This window comes from Lactuca virosa, chromosome 1, assembly GCF_052849685.1.
Source record: "Lactuca virosa cultivar CGN04683 chromosome 1, Lactuca_virosa_CGN04683_v6, whole genome shotgun sequence".
NCBI lineage: Eukaryota > Viridiplantae > Streptophyta > Magnoliopsida > Asterales > Asteraceae > Lactuca > Lactuca virosa.
In genome coordinates this window covers 29,528,368-29,543,606 of record NC_136426.1, presented here as the reverse complement: position 1 = coordinate 29,543,606, position 15,239 = coordinate 29,528,368, and the positions used below count along the sequence as shown (strand labels likewise).

Sequence of the window (15,239 nt, the reverse complement as noted above, 5' to 3'; positions counted from 1 at the left end):
AACTTTGAAAATTCGATTATTCATATAATATTAATGCGTAAAACTTAATTTATAAGAAACAAACAAAACAATTCTTTTACAGAATAAATAATAATTGATATAACACTTTTAATTAGATATTGTTAAATAAAAATAAAGATTAAGCATTAGTTTATAAAATCATTATGTGATAAAGATTATATGTGACATCCCCCTAATTTCTCGGCCAAAAAAGATCGATTTAATTTATGCTTTTTAAAATAAAATCAGAGAAATCTTTTTAAAAGATGTTGCGGAATTGGTCCCCAAAACAAAAGATGATAAAAGTTTGTCAAAACCTTTGTTTAAGAAATATATAATTTCATTTCATATCAAAAACTCGGGATGTCATGTTCCGATACAGATCAAAAGCATAAACAGGACATTATAAGCCTTTCAACAGTTATTTACAACTACTGGCCTATAATCCAAAAATCTCTCATCGTCCTCCGACTATGCTCGGGGTCCACTACCTGTAACATAAAAAGCTGAGTGGGTCAGGCTTGGGAGCCTGGTGAGCATATAGGGTTTTCAACTCACAGTAATAATAAACTTATTAAGTTCACCAATCAACAATAACCCTGATTACTCGTTCCCGTTATCCTCACTTTACGTCCCTAAACACTTATCACAAGGGACCTAGCCTAAAGAATATCATCGGGATGGACACTACTGCTAAGGGGTTTTCTCAGCCATACATGTCCTCAAGGCAACCATGAGGGGGATGAAGTACAACGAATGAACACTCTAGTTCATTACACCTACAGGTTGCGAGTCTGCCAGTGTTCCACTGGACTGTCTAGAAAGTCCGTGGTCGTCATCCAAACTCCGCTAGATGACTGGATCTCAAATCACATCAAGGCCTCTCATCACTTTTATTTTATCACACATCACTATCTACCCATGTTTTACCCAACATATTTGTAGATAAAAATACATATACATTTTAAAACTTGTATAAAACATCAATTCAACAGTCACCTCAGCTAAACAATTAATATAATTACACGTAGCACGTATTTCATATAAAATACTTCATATCTAGGTGTAAGATGAAGGTGACTATACACTCACTTGATTTGATGAAAATCGGGCAGCAATTTGTTTCCTAAAACGTTCGTTTCTAATAAAACCGGGAGTTTTATTCAGAAACCAGGCTCTGCGAGGGTCGGGCTTCAAAACCGAAAAGATAAATTTTCCGGGCTTCTCGGGCTCTTCGTGGTGTATTCCGGGGGTTATAATCGATACCGGGGCTTTGGGGGAAGTTAGAATGAAAGAAATATGAGTTTAGGGGCTAAAGATGACAAGTTTTCAAAATACCCCCGGGAGGTCTCGCACCCTCCTATTTATAGGGGCCGAAAATCCTGATCCGACGGTTGAGAAGCCTCCAGGTGGCGCAGATCCGAGGGCTCGCAGCACCTGCTCGCACGTGGGCTCGCACGTAGATGCGCATGCGAGGGGCTCGCTGTCCTCTTCTAAGTGGACCGAGGTCTAGTCCGAAGTAGGGTGGGTTCGTGGCTCATTGCGAGGCTCGGACGCACGAGGAAAGGGGCACGCGTCACGCTTCTACTGGACCGCTTCGGATCAGCTCTCCGGTTCGGATGACTCAGCAGCATTTCGGACACGTGGCTCGCATGACTCACCAATTTCGGACACGTGGCACTCATACAGCGAAGGTGACGTGGCCGAAGCCACCTATGCGAAATTTCTCGGTTTTCGCGCCAAAACTTCTAAAATCCATAACTTTCGCATACGAGCTCCGTTTGACGTTCTTTATATGCACGCGTAGGTAAAATTACGCTCTACAACTTTCGTCACGCCCACTACAAGTTTCTTAATAGATATCGGTTTTATCTAATATTTTATTTTTGACGCTCATTTTTATTCTTAATTAATTAAACCCTAATAATTAAGCATAAAACACATAATTCCTTTTCATTTCTTCAAAATGAGTTACAAATGTTAACTTAGACTATAATGTCAATATTAATGTCTAGCCTAGAAACACGTGCATTACATTATAGTATTTTAATATTTTTGACACAAGCATTATATAAATAAATGTTTTCTAAAAGCAAAAGGGTTGGTAGAGAAAGCCAAAGCCACTTGAAAGATCTTATATGTCTTCAAAAGCAAATATATTGGGAAGATTGCTACACTCACTTCTATTCGCTGTGTTTTTCTTCCGTATAGAATCTCGTTATTTATATAAAAAATTTATATCCATTTTCTACTTTTTTATTTAATATTTATAATTGATAAAGATATCTAAAATCTTATGTACATATAAATCATGAACTAAAAACTTTTTGTGCCTCTCAAAATAGAAGTTATAATCCATTCGTTAATTTTATAGACTGTAAATTAACTAATTTCCTGACTCCACAATTACATAATAGTTTTACAATTTATGTTTTACTTCATATTTATTGATATAAGGATTCATTAAGCTCTTTAGACCTTTATTTCGACTTCTTAATTCAGTCATGCACAGGATGAAAACGTTTGTAATTGATATAATTATGTAAAATATAAGTATATACCCAACATATATATATATATATATATATATATATATATATATATATATATATATATATATATATATATATATATATATATATATATATATATATATATCTTTGGTAAATAAATTATAGACCCCCACTCACCCTTGTAAAACTTTTGTACAAATGAAAACTTTGGATTATGATTTGTTAGGATATAATATTTATTAATGGCAAAACGATTAAATTATAAGGCGAATCATTTTATTGCTGAATATTCTGAAACTTGAAAGCAATCTTTACTATATATATGAAAGGGTTTACTGAAAATGATGAAACCACGAAGGGGTTTTATTGCAATATTTGGTTACTTAATTAGTAGTGAAGCATTTAGCTTTCAGAAATCAGAATTGCAACAATTGAACTCTACTTTGGCTAGCGCTTTTCTCACAGCCGAAATATTTGAATTATGTGAACGCTTATAAGATTAATTTAAATAATTGTTATGATATATAATCATATATATCATGCAACTTCTTTGTAAATATAAATAACAAACAATAAATAACTATGTATATACCATTTTATATATGTAGTTAATAATTATAAAGTTTAAGAAACACCAAAATCGGAATCTTGAAGGAATGATAAGTAGATGATGAGATCTCATTAAAATGTGTAATTGTCATTGAGTGAATATTTGTTTGACACTAATATGCTCAAGATGGCCCCATCGCTACTTTGGAGATGACAATTGATATATAAACAAAGCCTTGAAACCAGGAAAAAGAATATTCAACCCAATCATTCTTCATCATTTCAATTTTTAGGAAATATTTGTTTTTTATGTAATTGCATGTATTGTTTTATTTGTTAATTATCATCGTTTATTCTCAAAATGTTTATAGGGATTCCATCCCACTTTGGTTACTCAAAGTTTGCACCAAAATCAAACAACCCCTATTCCCCTATCATATGCAGCTTAATACCCCTAAAAAGATATATCCTTTATTTTCTTTTGTTTCTAGGGTTTCCACTTTGTAGTTGCAACTTACATTACTACCCTTGAATCATGGACAAAGTTACAATTCTACCCTTTTGTCAAAAGTTGATCTATGTTTGTTTTGAGTGGAAGAATGGTCGATTGAAGTCGACATAAAACACGTTTCAGGTTTCTTTATATGGCCTTTAAGTTCAAGTTTAAAGCACACAATTATAAATTTTGAGAGAAAATAATGATCAATAATGAATGTATGTACTTCAGTACTCGATAGAACAATAATTAGGTTTTCTCACGTACAACCTTTATATGGCCTTTAGGTTGTAGACAATAAAAAATAACTTATAAGACTATTTTAAAATTTTCTTACATACACCTTTATTGATTATAAAACTTAATTTATATATGTTTTTTTATGTCATTTGACATATTGCATCTATTTTATCAACTATCATATTATTTTGTTTATCAACTAGTTTTTAGCAACCATCATATTATTTTGTTTATCAACTAGCAGATAGTTTTTTAGCTATTCCGCACACACATACCATTACTCAAGCGCCTTAACTATGATATTCAACTTTTAACCCACTAAAATGAAAGGAGCGTTTTCTTTTTAACGGTGGGATCTGACCGTTATCCATTCTCAAACAACATGAGACGTTAGACAAAGCAAAAAAGATAAAGCAAAAGCAAAAAAAGAGGATGACCAAATATGTGACGTCATACACATAGAAACGCCTAGACAACTCATTCCCCGTTGCAGTAGTAAATTCCACGTACAAACAACTTACCAGTTAAAGTTTATTATCAATATATGAACCTATTTATAAATTTATAAAAAAGTCTAGTTTTTTCAATTTACCTACAAAAATACAATGCACTAGAGTACTTTAAATTAAGTTTACAAGAAACTAAACGTTAATGTTATGTCTCACTTTGATGTAAAGGTGTTTTCAGTTCTGTACTATATATATGTACTATATGAGGCTTATCCTTGCTAGAACTTTTAGTACACTAAAAGGAAAATTAAATCTAATAAGTCTAATACTAATACGGGGGTGATAAAAACGTACAAATCTCAAATACAATAGAATAAATTATAATCAGTTAAACCACAAAAAAAAAAAAAAAAAAAAAAATATATATATATATATATATATATATATATATATATATATATATATATATATATATATATATATATAACCTACGGTTATGATAAATTAAAAGCATGTTCCATGAAAACAAAAATAACGACTCCTTTTAGGTGTTTGATAGTTGTTAACTATGTTAAAGCTGACAGGGTTAGAAGTTCTGACTGTATCCACATCTGACTGAGTTTATGTTGTTTGATTATTTATCTGACTGACTGTGGTGAATTATAAAAAATGACTGTATTACCCTTATGTTGTGCTAGATAAAATAAATTAACGTTCATCATTTAAAATCTAAATACAAATTGTCATAAAAAATCCAAATACAAATAAAAAACAACATAATAATTTGCAAGGATATTTAACGTTCACCATTTAAAAATAGTTGATTAGCAATCTGGTTACGCAAAGTAGTCATATATTCAACGATTTCTGAACCTCATTCTATGCCTTGTACATTTTGGCTCTCACTTCCTCCACCTTGCACGTTAGGATTATCCATATTGTTTTGTTCAAAGTTTGTAAATAAGTTATCTTGAATATTGAATTTCCGTATAAAATTATGGATCGCGACACAAGCAATGACTATGTCTCTTTGCACTGGAAATGGATAAGGAGCCATTCGTTTTAAGATTGAGAATCTCGTCTTCAATACACCATATGCACGTTCAATAACATTTCTAAGTTGTGCATGAGCATGATTGAACTTTTCTTCCTTAGTTAAAGCCATGTTTCTTCGAAAATTGGCTAACTAATACATAATATTGCGGTAGGGAGCCATAAATCCATGTGTGTTGGTATATGCGGCGTCACAAATGTAATATTTATCTATAAATGTCACATTTATTATATTTGTGTGTTGGTTAAAAAGGTAATACTGATTATATAAAGAATATAGATAATAAAAGTTATAAAAGATTACATACCTGGTGAAGGGAATGGAAATCCAAACGTTGGATTAAATGAAACTTCTTTCAAAACTTTTGAATCATGTGTTATGCCCTCCCATCCATCCCATACAAAGGTGAATATAATATCAAAATCACAAATTCCAATTACATTTTGATAACATTCACCTTTCCCTCTTCCTCTATAGCGAGTTTGTTCATCAACGGACACTACGACATGTACAAGTGTTCCATCTAGTGCACCTATTGCTTCAGGAAATATGTCTTTTAGCCGTCTATGTCGCTCCGAGGTATGTCTTGTTGTATTAGAAGATGTTGGTACTATAATTTCTCTTGCAAAACACATCATTACACTTAGGACCTCGTGAAAACATAGATGAATCGTTTGTAAGGAGTTGTGAAACCCTCCTGTAACGGCTCGAAAACGTTCATTATGTCCTATAACAAGTAAAAATATAATCATCTTCTCTTCAACGCTTATTGACCTACTACGTTGCAACCAATTTTGAAAGACCCTAACTTTCGTATTTCTGAAACAATATTACTCCAAAACATGCTACATGCATATTTATAAATAATATTTTACATTGATAGTGTGCTTACAAAAGACTGGATACAAACCGACTAAGTTTTAGTATATTACATAACTACCCAGGATATTTAAGCTTTATACATACGTAAACCCAAGTACAAAAGTAATAGTATAAACTATTCTAAATCTTCCAACAGTATATGACTATACTGGATTCTCATTACCTGCAATTGTTAAACATTGATAGGGGTAAGCGGTGACGCTTAGTGAGTTCAATAATAGATACAATATAACGTTATGCCATATATATACCAATATGACAGAAACAAAGGGAACAAGGAACAACAAAGGCATATGTGAATCATGCGACAGGCTTTCCATAACAATCAATGAGACATAACAATTTCAATACTTGATATACATCAATAACGCTTCGGCCCAAATGGCACAGATGACATACAATTTCTGATTAAACATTTTGGTAGATTTCAGGCTTTCAGCCCTATCTAACCTTCTGCCAATGCCATAGAATAGAAGTCATTCTCTTACGATACATACTCTACATGGCCAGAGGCTACATACCAATACCACTGTGAATCTAAGTCCTTTCACTAATCACATGGCCAAAGGTACAACTTTGCTATCAAAATAGCAGAAATAATAACACGAGATGATAACACGGAAAAACACATAGCACATATAACACATAACATACAATTGTTCCTATATATTGAACTCACCGTGAAATAACCGGGGATTAAGTGATAATTTTGGGCAGCACTTCGGCTCTAAATATAACTTTCTGTGATGAAACCGGGGATTTTTATCGAAAACCGGACCTTGCGCGGGCAGAGTTTCGACTCGAAAATATAATTTTCTCGGGAACTTCGGAGCGTCGGGACTTGCTTCGGGTGTCGGGGATGATATCGGGACTTCGGAGGGTGTTAGAGGGTCTTGAGAGAGTCTAGAGAGTGAATGAGAGTGAGAATTTGTAACATAAACCTGGAGGGCTCGATTTCTATTTATAGGCTGAAAAATCGACTCTCACGTCGTGACTTTGATCCTGGCCATCCCCTAGGCTTGCCGTGTGTCTTCTAGGCTCGAAACGCATCGTTCACTGAGTTCACGTCGTGAACACTGTGTTCACGTCGTGAATGCAGTCAAATTCTCGAAGTTTGTGCTCCGAACTTCAAAAATCCATATCTTTTTTGTATACGAGCTCCGTTTTTTACTTTCTTTATATCCACGCGTAGGTAAGATTATTTTCTACATCTTTCATTTAGACTCTATCGGCTAATTTTGACTTTATTTTTAATATTATATTAATATTATATTTTTAACGGGCCGAGACAGGAAAAGTCCGTTAAAATTTCATAACTTCTTCATCCGACATCCGTTTTCGTCTGTCTTTTTACCGTTGTACTACTATTAACGAGACCTTCGATTCTCATTTAGGTTGTGTCGGCTAAAAATCACTCGATCTTTATTTCGAGTTTTTAGCTGTCTACTGCTATACCGAAACTTAGAAAAATCATAACTTCGTCATACGAAGTCAGATTTAGACGTTCTTTTTATGAAAATTCTCGGTTTAACGAATACTACGAATTTCATTTAGATTACTAAGGCTAAAAAGTAGTTTATCGAAAACTCACTTTTTACGTTATACGGCGTCGTGTCGGTTTTGTCACGAAACTTCGATTGGTCATAACTTCTTCGTTATAACTCGGATTTCGATGGGGTTTTCACCTAAATGTTTCTAACGGGATTCTATACAAATTTCAATAATAAAATTTTACTTATTTCAAATTTTATATTTTCGTTAACTTTCAATATTAGATTGGAATCTCATAAGACTTCCAATATTTTCCGAGTGATTCTAAACATAGTTTTACTTCATTTCTAGTAAAAACTATCTTTTAGAACTCAACGCTTAAATTCATATGATATTTCATTATATTATTCACTTTTAAAATTACATAACACGATAACTGAACGTGTATGTTACAAATACCTTCTCCTTTTGAGGATTTCGTCCCCGAAATCACAATGATTTAAACAAATGGGGATATTTCGTTCTTATCTCATTCTTATTTTCCGAATTATAATTTGGGCCTCGATGATGTTTCCACTTGACGCGCACCAACTCCGAGACATATGCACAAAGCATATCTTCTACTGTTTGGATTGTTCTCTCCGTCTGACCATCTCCTTCTTCAATTCTCTGACTGAAATTTCGTCACTACACGAGACATGGTTCTCTGAACCAATCACCTCACTTCGCAGATCTATTTTAATCGGACTCGATTCTTTACGACCATTAAGGTTTGAACGAAAATCATCTTCTTAGTTATCACCGAAACGAAGGTAATGACATACTCAAACAAAAACGGAACCAATTTCTAGTTTCTTGGTAACCTTGTGACTTTCCCTGATCCAAGTGTGAGTCATGTGCTTCCAGTAGTATAGGCCTCTACTACTATTCACACCTACTCATACTCGTCCCAAGTATTGTCTCGCAGTCCCCAAGTCACCATATCAAGAATTTTTACAAAGGAACTTATCACACATGAATGTGTTCAAACAAGCACATACGACAATTTCTCCTAGACTCAATTAAGGATTTCGCGTTTCTATCAAACATATCTTGGATTTCCTATACTCGCCTTCTAGGATTCTTCTCATGCATATGCTCGATCTAGCATATCCTAATACTTTTTCGTAGGTCGATAGAAATCTTACTTCCAATTCTTCATATAAATTCTTTCTCGGGTAGTGTCTACTCTGCAAGACATACTATACCAGAATTTACTCTAGCAGCATGGAGACAAACGGTCTTCAACTACCTGCATCATCTTCTAACTGATGCAAATCATCATACACATTTGTTCGTTTCATTATCCTTTCATGACATCGTTATTCCTGTATCTGAGTAAGTTTTCTTCTCATGGTTGTATCTTTTAAGTCTACTTCATAGAAGTCTATCCAAAGAAGTCCGCATTATAGCTGCATCTCAGTAAGCTCTACTAGCTTTAACTTGGTTCTCTGTCATTCCTAACAACAACATCTCTTCTCATACAACACTTTGAGTGTATATCTTCTTCAACTAAGCATTCTACCTTACTTAGGCAAGTAAGTTACTTAGCCTTTTACCACTAAATGACTTAATTTACCATCCTAATCATGTATGTTAAAGTCGGCTTAACACACAATGGAACTTCCATAAGGATGTGATAGAAGTCAATCGTCACTCAGTATTATTAAATACTAAGTCTGAACATCCTATATAGGGTTACTACTTGAACTACATACTACATCAAAATGTTTAGGCAAAGTCTTGGCCTATTGAGTCTGAAAACTTCATTAGCCTTTCCTTTGATCTTCATTTAATTCTTCTAAATCTTGCACAACATCAATTGCAATACTGCCGAAGTATTGATCACCATCTTCGGTTCTTCTTATTCTATAAGCAATCATTGCTTCATTCTGGACAGCGGTGGAACAACTTCATCGGTTATGCCAAAACATTCATCCCGTCCGAATGTACTTCGAATACACAACATTCTTCCAACGGTGTTATTATTTCAGTAAACATAGTTTGAATGTACAACACCACTCTATAGGTATTAATACAATATTTACGATATCACTTGATAAATATTATTTTACGATATAGTTTGAATGTACTTCAAATACACAACATTCTTCCAACGATGATCTGGGATAGTGACCTTAATTGATTAGGGTTACTTATTGTGTTTATTAGGCGGAGTGTTTTTTCGGCAGTTCGGGAGTGAGATTTATCAGTCATCAATATCAAGTGAGTTCCTCACTGATTCTTACCTGTGTGGTAGAATAGTTGTATCTGTGATGATCAATTGGGTCTAGCTATTATTGTGTTATGTTGTTTACGTGTGACTGAGACTTCAGATAGTCTCCAGGGTTGCTGATAACCCACAGGGCGTGTTGTTTGCCCACTGAGACTTCGTGTAGTCTCCAGGGTTGCTGATAACCCATAGTTGTTTATCTGTCGTGTTGTATGAGATATCTTGGGGGAACTCACTAAGCTTCGTGCTTACATTTATTGATTATATGTGAGGATCGCGGGAAGGCGAAGGTCTGATTGTACCCACTCACTGGGAGATTTTGTTACTGGGCATTTTGTGGCACTCTTATATTTGCGATGATGATTTGTATTTGATACTTGTGATTTTCTGATGGTTTGGTTTATGAACAATATTATGGGTAATTTAAAAATGAAAATTTTGGTTTGAAATTTGAGGTATTACAATTTGGTATCAGAGCCCTGGTTTGAGGGATTTGGATGAACTCTAGGGGAATTCTAAACTCAAACTAAGGATCTGAAGATTTTCATAAAAACTTTTCCAAGAAACAAAGAATTTTACAGGAGAAAACCTAGTGAAGCAGGATATACAATCAGCCAGAGCTTGAGTTGTAGTTTCCTAAAATATCTCGAATTATATTATAAGTAATGTAGAGCTGATATCTTATGAGCTGATAGAACTATGTGCTAGTTATAGGCTAAGGATCCTGCAGGAAAGGTGTGATAGGGTTGCGTGATTTGTGATGCCTTTATCCTAGGAGTTTTTTCTTATGAGGTTGAATCCGTCATTGCTATTTTCTTGGTGTATGCTGCATAATTGTACATATTTAGGATTTTATAGCCTTAAAATGCCTGATTTATCCTTTCTTCCCGTTCCTTGTTTGGTTGTGTATTTGAGTTAGAATATTTTATTTGAATGTCTATCGAGTCTCGTATTATGTACGATTGGCATGTGTAAGGAAAATGGCGAGGACAACGGAGATCTTGCGAGACTGAGCAGTGCTGGGAAGCAGTCTAGAATGAGTACCTAGATGCTTAGTAGTGGTTCTGAGGAACCAGCAGGGCGAGTGTATAGATGATCTTGAGAAATAGAGTCCTTGTGACTTAGGGTCTTGAGAGGACGACTTGAGACAAATATGGGTTAGTGTGGAAGGTAGTATTGGGCCCGTACTACTGAAAGCACCGGATCCGTACGCGACCCAAGGAGAAATCTTAAGGAAATAAGGAACTTGCAGGACTGTGTGGGTGTTTATGCGTGCACTTTAGCCTGCTTCTGATGGTTTTCTTGTATGTTTCAGTATGGTGGTTACCCGAGGTTCAGGCTCCAGCGACCCCGAGAGGCCGAGTGCCAGAGATGATGAGATTCGTAGGATCGTTTCAGCCAAGGTGGTCGCATCTATTATAGGGGATATACCAGAGATGTTTGTGTCTATTAAGACCATGCTGATTGAGACTTTCGACGAGCGCTATGTCGCAATCACTGAGGCTGCTGCTATCGCAGCCACCACAACTGTTGCTGCTGAGAGACCACGTGGGTGATTCGTTGTGGTACTGGGAGTTCAACAACACGAAGCCACCAGAGTTTGATGGGGCCCATGATCTGATTGCTGCGATGAGATGGATTTCTGATGTTGAGGGTTTTTTTACACTTGCTCCTATCCGGAGAATCTGAGGGATCGTTTCGCGCTGAATCTGCTTCGCTTGGGAGTGAAGGATTGGTGGAAATTTGTGACATTTGTTTATACTCTTACAGAGCGTTCTTCAGTGACCTATGAGAGATTTACCGAGATGTTCAGAGATGGGTTTGTACCAATGGTTGAGATAGATAGATAGAGAGAGAGAGAGAGGTTGGCCCAGGAGTTCCTGTCTCTCAAGTAGAAGACAAAGACGTTGACTAAGACCACCAGGATGTTTCATGAGAGGGATCTGTTTTTCCCTGAGCACGTGTCGACTGAGCAGGCACATGTAAGTCGGTATCTGAGTATTTTGAGGAGGGATATCCATGAGTTCGTGGCGAACACTTCATATCGGACATTGGCTGAGCTGCAGACCAATGCCAGGAGGAGAGAGAGATTGAGTTGGAGACCCATGCTAGAGAGGATAGGGAGATCCAGGTGAGACATAGGAGACCAGTGCAGTCGCAGCCGATGACTAAGCGACCCAAGCCCTCTGACTCGAGAGCTGGAGGCCATAAGGGCCGCACTTGCGGTAAGTGCAGCAAGGGGCATTAGGGACCCTGTCGGTCCTGGACTATTTGCTACATGTGTGGCAAGGAGGGGCATTTGGCTAAGTATTGCCCCAAGGGATTTTGGATTTGCTTTAATTGCAACAAGATAGGTCATTTGAGGGCCGAGTGTCCTCATCTTGCATCTAGGGCGTTTCAGACTCCGGCCCCCGTGACCTTGTGTATTATTGATGGCCGGTAGGGGAAGGCCAAGGCTCCCAGGGCTCGAGGGAGAGAATTTCAGTTGACAGTAGAGGAGGCCTGAGCAGCTCCAGACGTCATGGCTGGTATGTGTTCTTTATTATTCTGTTGATTTATTTATGTTTCTTATGTTATTGATCTTGTTAGGTACTTTCCTTGTGAATTATGTACCTATGCTTGTGCCGTTTGACTCGGGTGCAAGTCGGTCTTTTGTTTCATCATCTTTTTGTCGTGGTTTTAGTATTGTACGGGAGGCCTTGAGCAGTCCATTGAGAGTCTCTATACCTGATGAGTGTTCGGTCTCCACTACTGACATCTATTGGGGTTGTGTACTAGAGATTTTTGGTGTTGGATATCCGATAAAGCTTATCCCTATTGCGATGGGAGATGTATGTGTTATCTTGGGAATGGATTGGTTGAGCCAGTTTGGGTCCCTGATTGATTGTGATCGACAAATGCTGACGGTTCGAGATCCTAGTGGGGGAGTGATGACCATTTACAGCGAGGGAACTAGGTTAAGATCATCTTTCTGTTCAGCCGCCAGGGCGAGGAAAAGTTTACAGCATAGGTGTATGGGTTATCTGGCATATCTAGTGGATACTCAGGTTGATGAGAAGAGATTGGTTTCTATTTCTGATGTTCCTGTTGTGCGTGAGTTCCCCAATGTTTTCCCAGGGGAATTACCTGGTGTGCTTCCTAAGAGGCAAGTGGAGTTCTGGATCGATCTGATCTATGGTGCGGCGCCAATTGCCAAGGCACCATATCGTCTTGCACCTCCTGAGATGCAGGAGTTATCCTCTCATCTTCAGGAACTATGTGGGCAACACCGATCCTTTTTGTCAAGAAGAAGGATGGTTCACACCGGATGTGTATTGATTATCGGGAGTTGAACAAGATGATGGTGAAGAACCGTTATCCATTGTCGAGGATTGATGATCTTTTCGATCTGTTGCAGGCGGCATCTTGTTTTTCCAAGATCGATTTGAGGTCTGGTTACCATCAGATGAGGGTGCGAGAGGATGATATTTAGAAGACGGCCTTCCTAACTCGTTACAGACATTACGAGTTTGTGGTGATGCCTTTTGGACTCACCAATGCACCGGCGGCGTTCATGGATCTCATGAACCGGGTGTGCAGCCCCATGTTGGATCGATCGGTGATCGTCTTCATCGATGAAAGTTTGGTATATTCGAAGACAGAGAGCAGCATGAGGAGCATTTGTGCGAGATTCTCGGAGTTTTGAGGATGGAGAGGCTCTATGCCAAGTTCTCCAAGTGTGATTTCTGGTTACGCGAGGTTCAGTTTCTAAGACACCTCGTCAACTAGGACGGTATCCTGGTTAGCCGAGCCAAGATAGAGGCGGTGATGCAGTAGGAAGTGCCAAACTCTCCATCTGATATTCGAAGCTTCCTCGGGTTGGCGAGATATTATCGGAGATTCATTTGAGACTTCTCCAAGATTGTTATTCCTCTCACTAAGTTGACGAGGAAGGATGTTGTGTTCATTTGGGGGCCTGAGTAGCAAGAATCATTCGAGACTCTTCGCCAGAGATTGTGTGAGGCACCAATACTTGCCCTCCCTGAGGGATTTGAGGATTGTGTGGTCTACTTCGATGCATCCATTTCAGATTGGGTGTTGTGGTGATGCAGAGGGGCATGTGATTGCATACGCTTCGAGGCGGATGAGGCCTCATGAAGCGAATTATCCCACCCATGATTTGGAATTGGGGGCGGTGGTTTTCATTCTCAAGATTTGGCGCCACAATATTTATGGACTTCGATGTACCATCTATACGGACCACAAGAGCCTGAGATATCTTATGGATCAGCCTAACCTGAACATGAGGCAGAGGAGGTGGCTGGATGTGGTGAAAGATTATGACTGTGAGATTCTGTATCACCCAGGCAAGGCCAATGTGGTAGCCGACACCTTGATCCGGAGGGCGGTCGGTACCCCGATTCAGGATGTGTGTATGAGGATGAATGTGATGACCCCAGTTTTGGAAATGATCAAAGAAGTACAGTCAGAGGCCATAAAGGAAGAAAATCGGAAAAGTGTGCGGTTGATCGATCAGATTTCAGCCTTTGATATCGACAGCAGGAGTTAATGGTGTCATGGAGGAGGCCCACAAGTAGAGATTCTCCATTCATCCGAGGGCTACCAAGATGTACCTTGATCTGAAGCATAGTTAATGGTGTCATGTATGAAGAGGGATGTGGCTTGGTTTGTAGAGAGACGCTTGACCTGCCGGAAGGTCAAGGCTGAGCACCAGCGCCCTCACGGCAAGTTACAACCCTTGGAGGTTCCACTGTGGAAAGTGGGAGCAGATCACAATGGATTTTATCACAAAATTGTTGAAGACTTCAAGGGGATTTGATGCTATCTGGGTGATAGTTGACCGTTTGACGAAGAGTGCTCACTTCTTAGCCATAAGTGAGGGCTCTTCAATGGAGAAACTAGTTGAGATTTATGTTCGGGAGGTGGTGGCTCGGCATGGGGTGCCGAATTCTATTGTGTCAGATCGGGATGTTCGTTTTACTTCTAGATTTTGGAAGAGGTTTCACGTAGAGTTGGGAACCCAATTGCATTTCAGTACCGCCTATCATCCACAGACCGACGGGCAGAGCGAGCGGACTATTCAGACACTCAAGGATATGTTGCGCGCCTGCATCATTGATTTTGGTGGGATTTGGGACTCCTGTCTTCCTTGTCTGAGTTTTCTTATAACAACACCCATCATGCCAACATCGGTATGCCTCCCTTTAAGCTTCTGTATGGAAGGAGGTGTCGGACTCCTATTTGTTGGGGCGAGGTTGGTCAAAGGGTTATGGGGAGCATTAAGACAGTGCTT

General features: G+C 37.9%; 1 protein-coding gene across 1 annotated transcript; it reads left to right on the top strand.

Moving 5' to 3' along the window:
* The first annotated feature begins 12,467 nt into the window (after window positions 1-12,467).
* LOC145112440 (uncharacterized) lies at window positions 12,468-14,476 on the top strand. Its single transcript, XM_079048608.1, has 3 exons — window positions 12,468-12,474; window positions 12,536-13,091; window positions 14,293-14,476. The coding sequence occupies exons 1-3, from the start codon at window positions 12,468-12,470 to the stop codon at window positions 14,474-14,476; spliced, it is 747 nt and encodes a 248-aa protein (XP_078904734.1).
* Window positions 14,477-15,239: the final 763 nt, after the last annotated feature.

What these genes read in the sequence shown, in the direction of transcription:
- LOC145112440 (XM_079048608.1), top strand. An exon ending in CCTGGTGTGCTTCCTAAGAG is followed by an intron (nt 13,092 to 14,292) that starts GCAAGTGGAGTT and finishes TGTATCACCCAG; the next exon opens with GCAAGGCCAATGTGGTAGCC.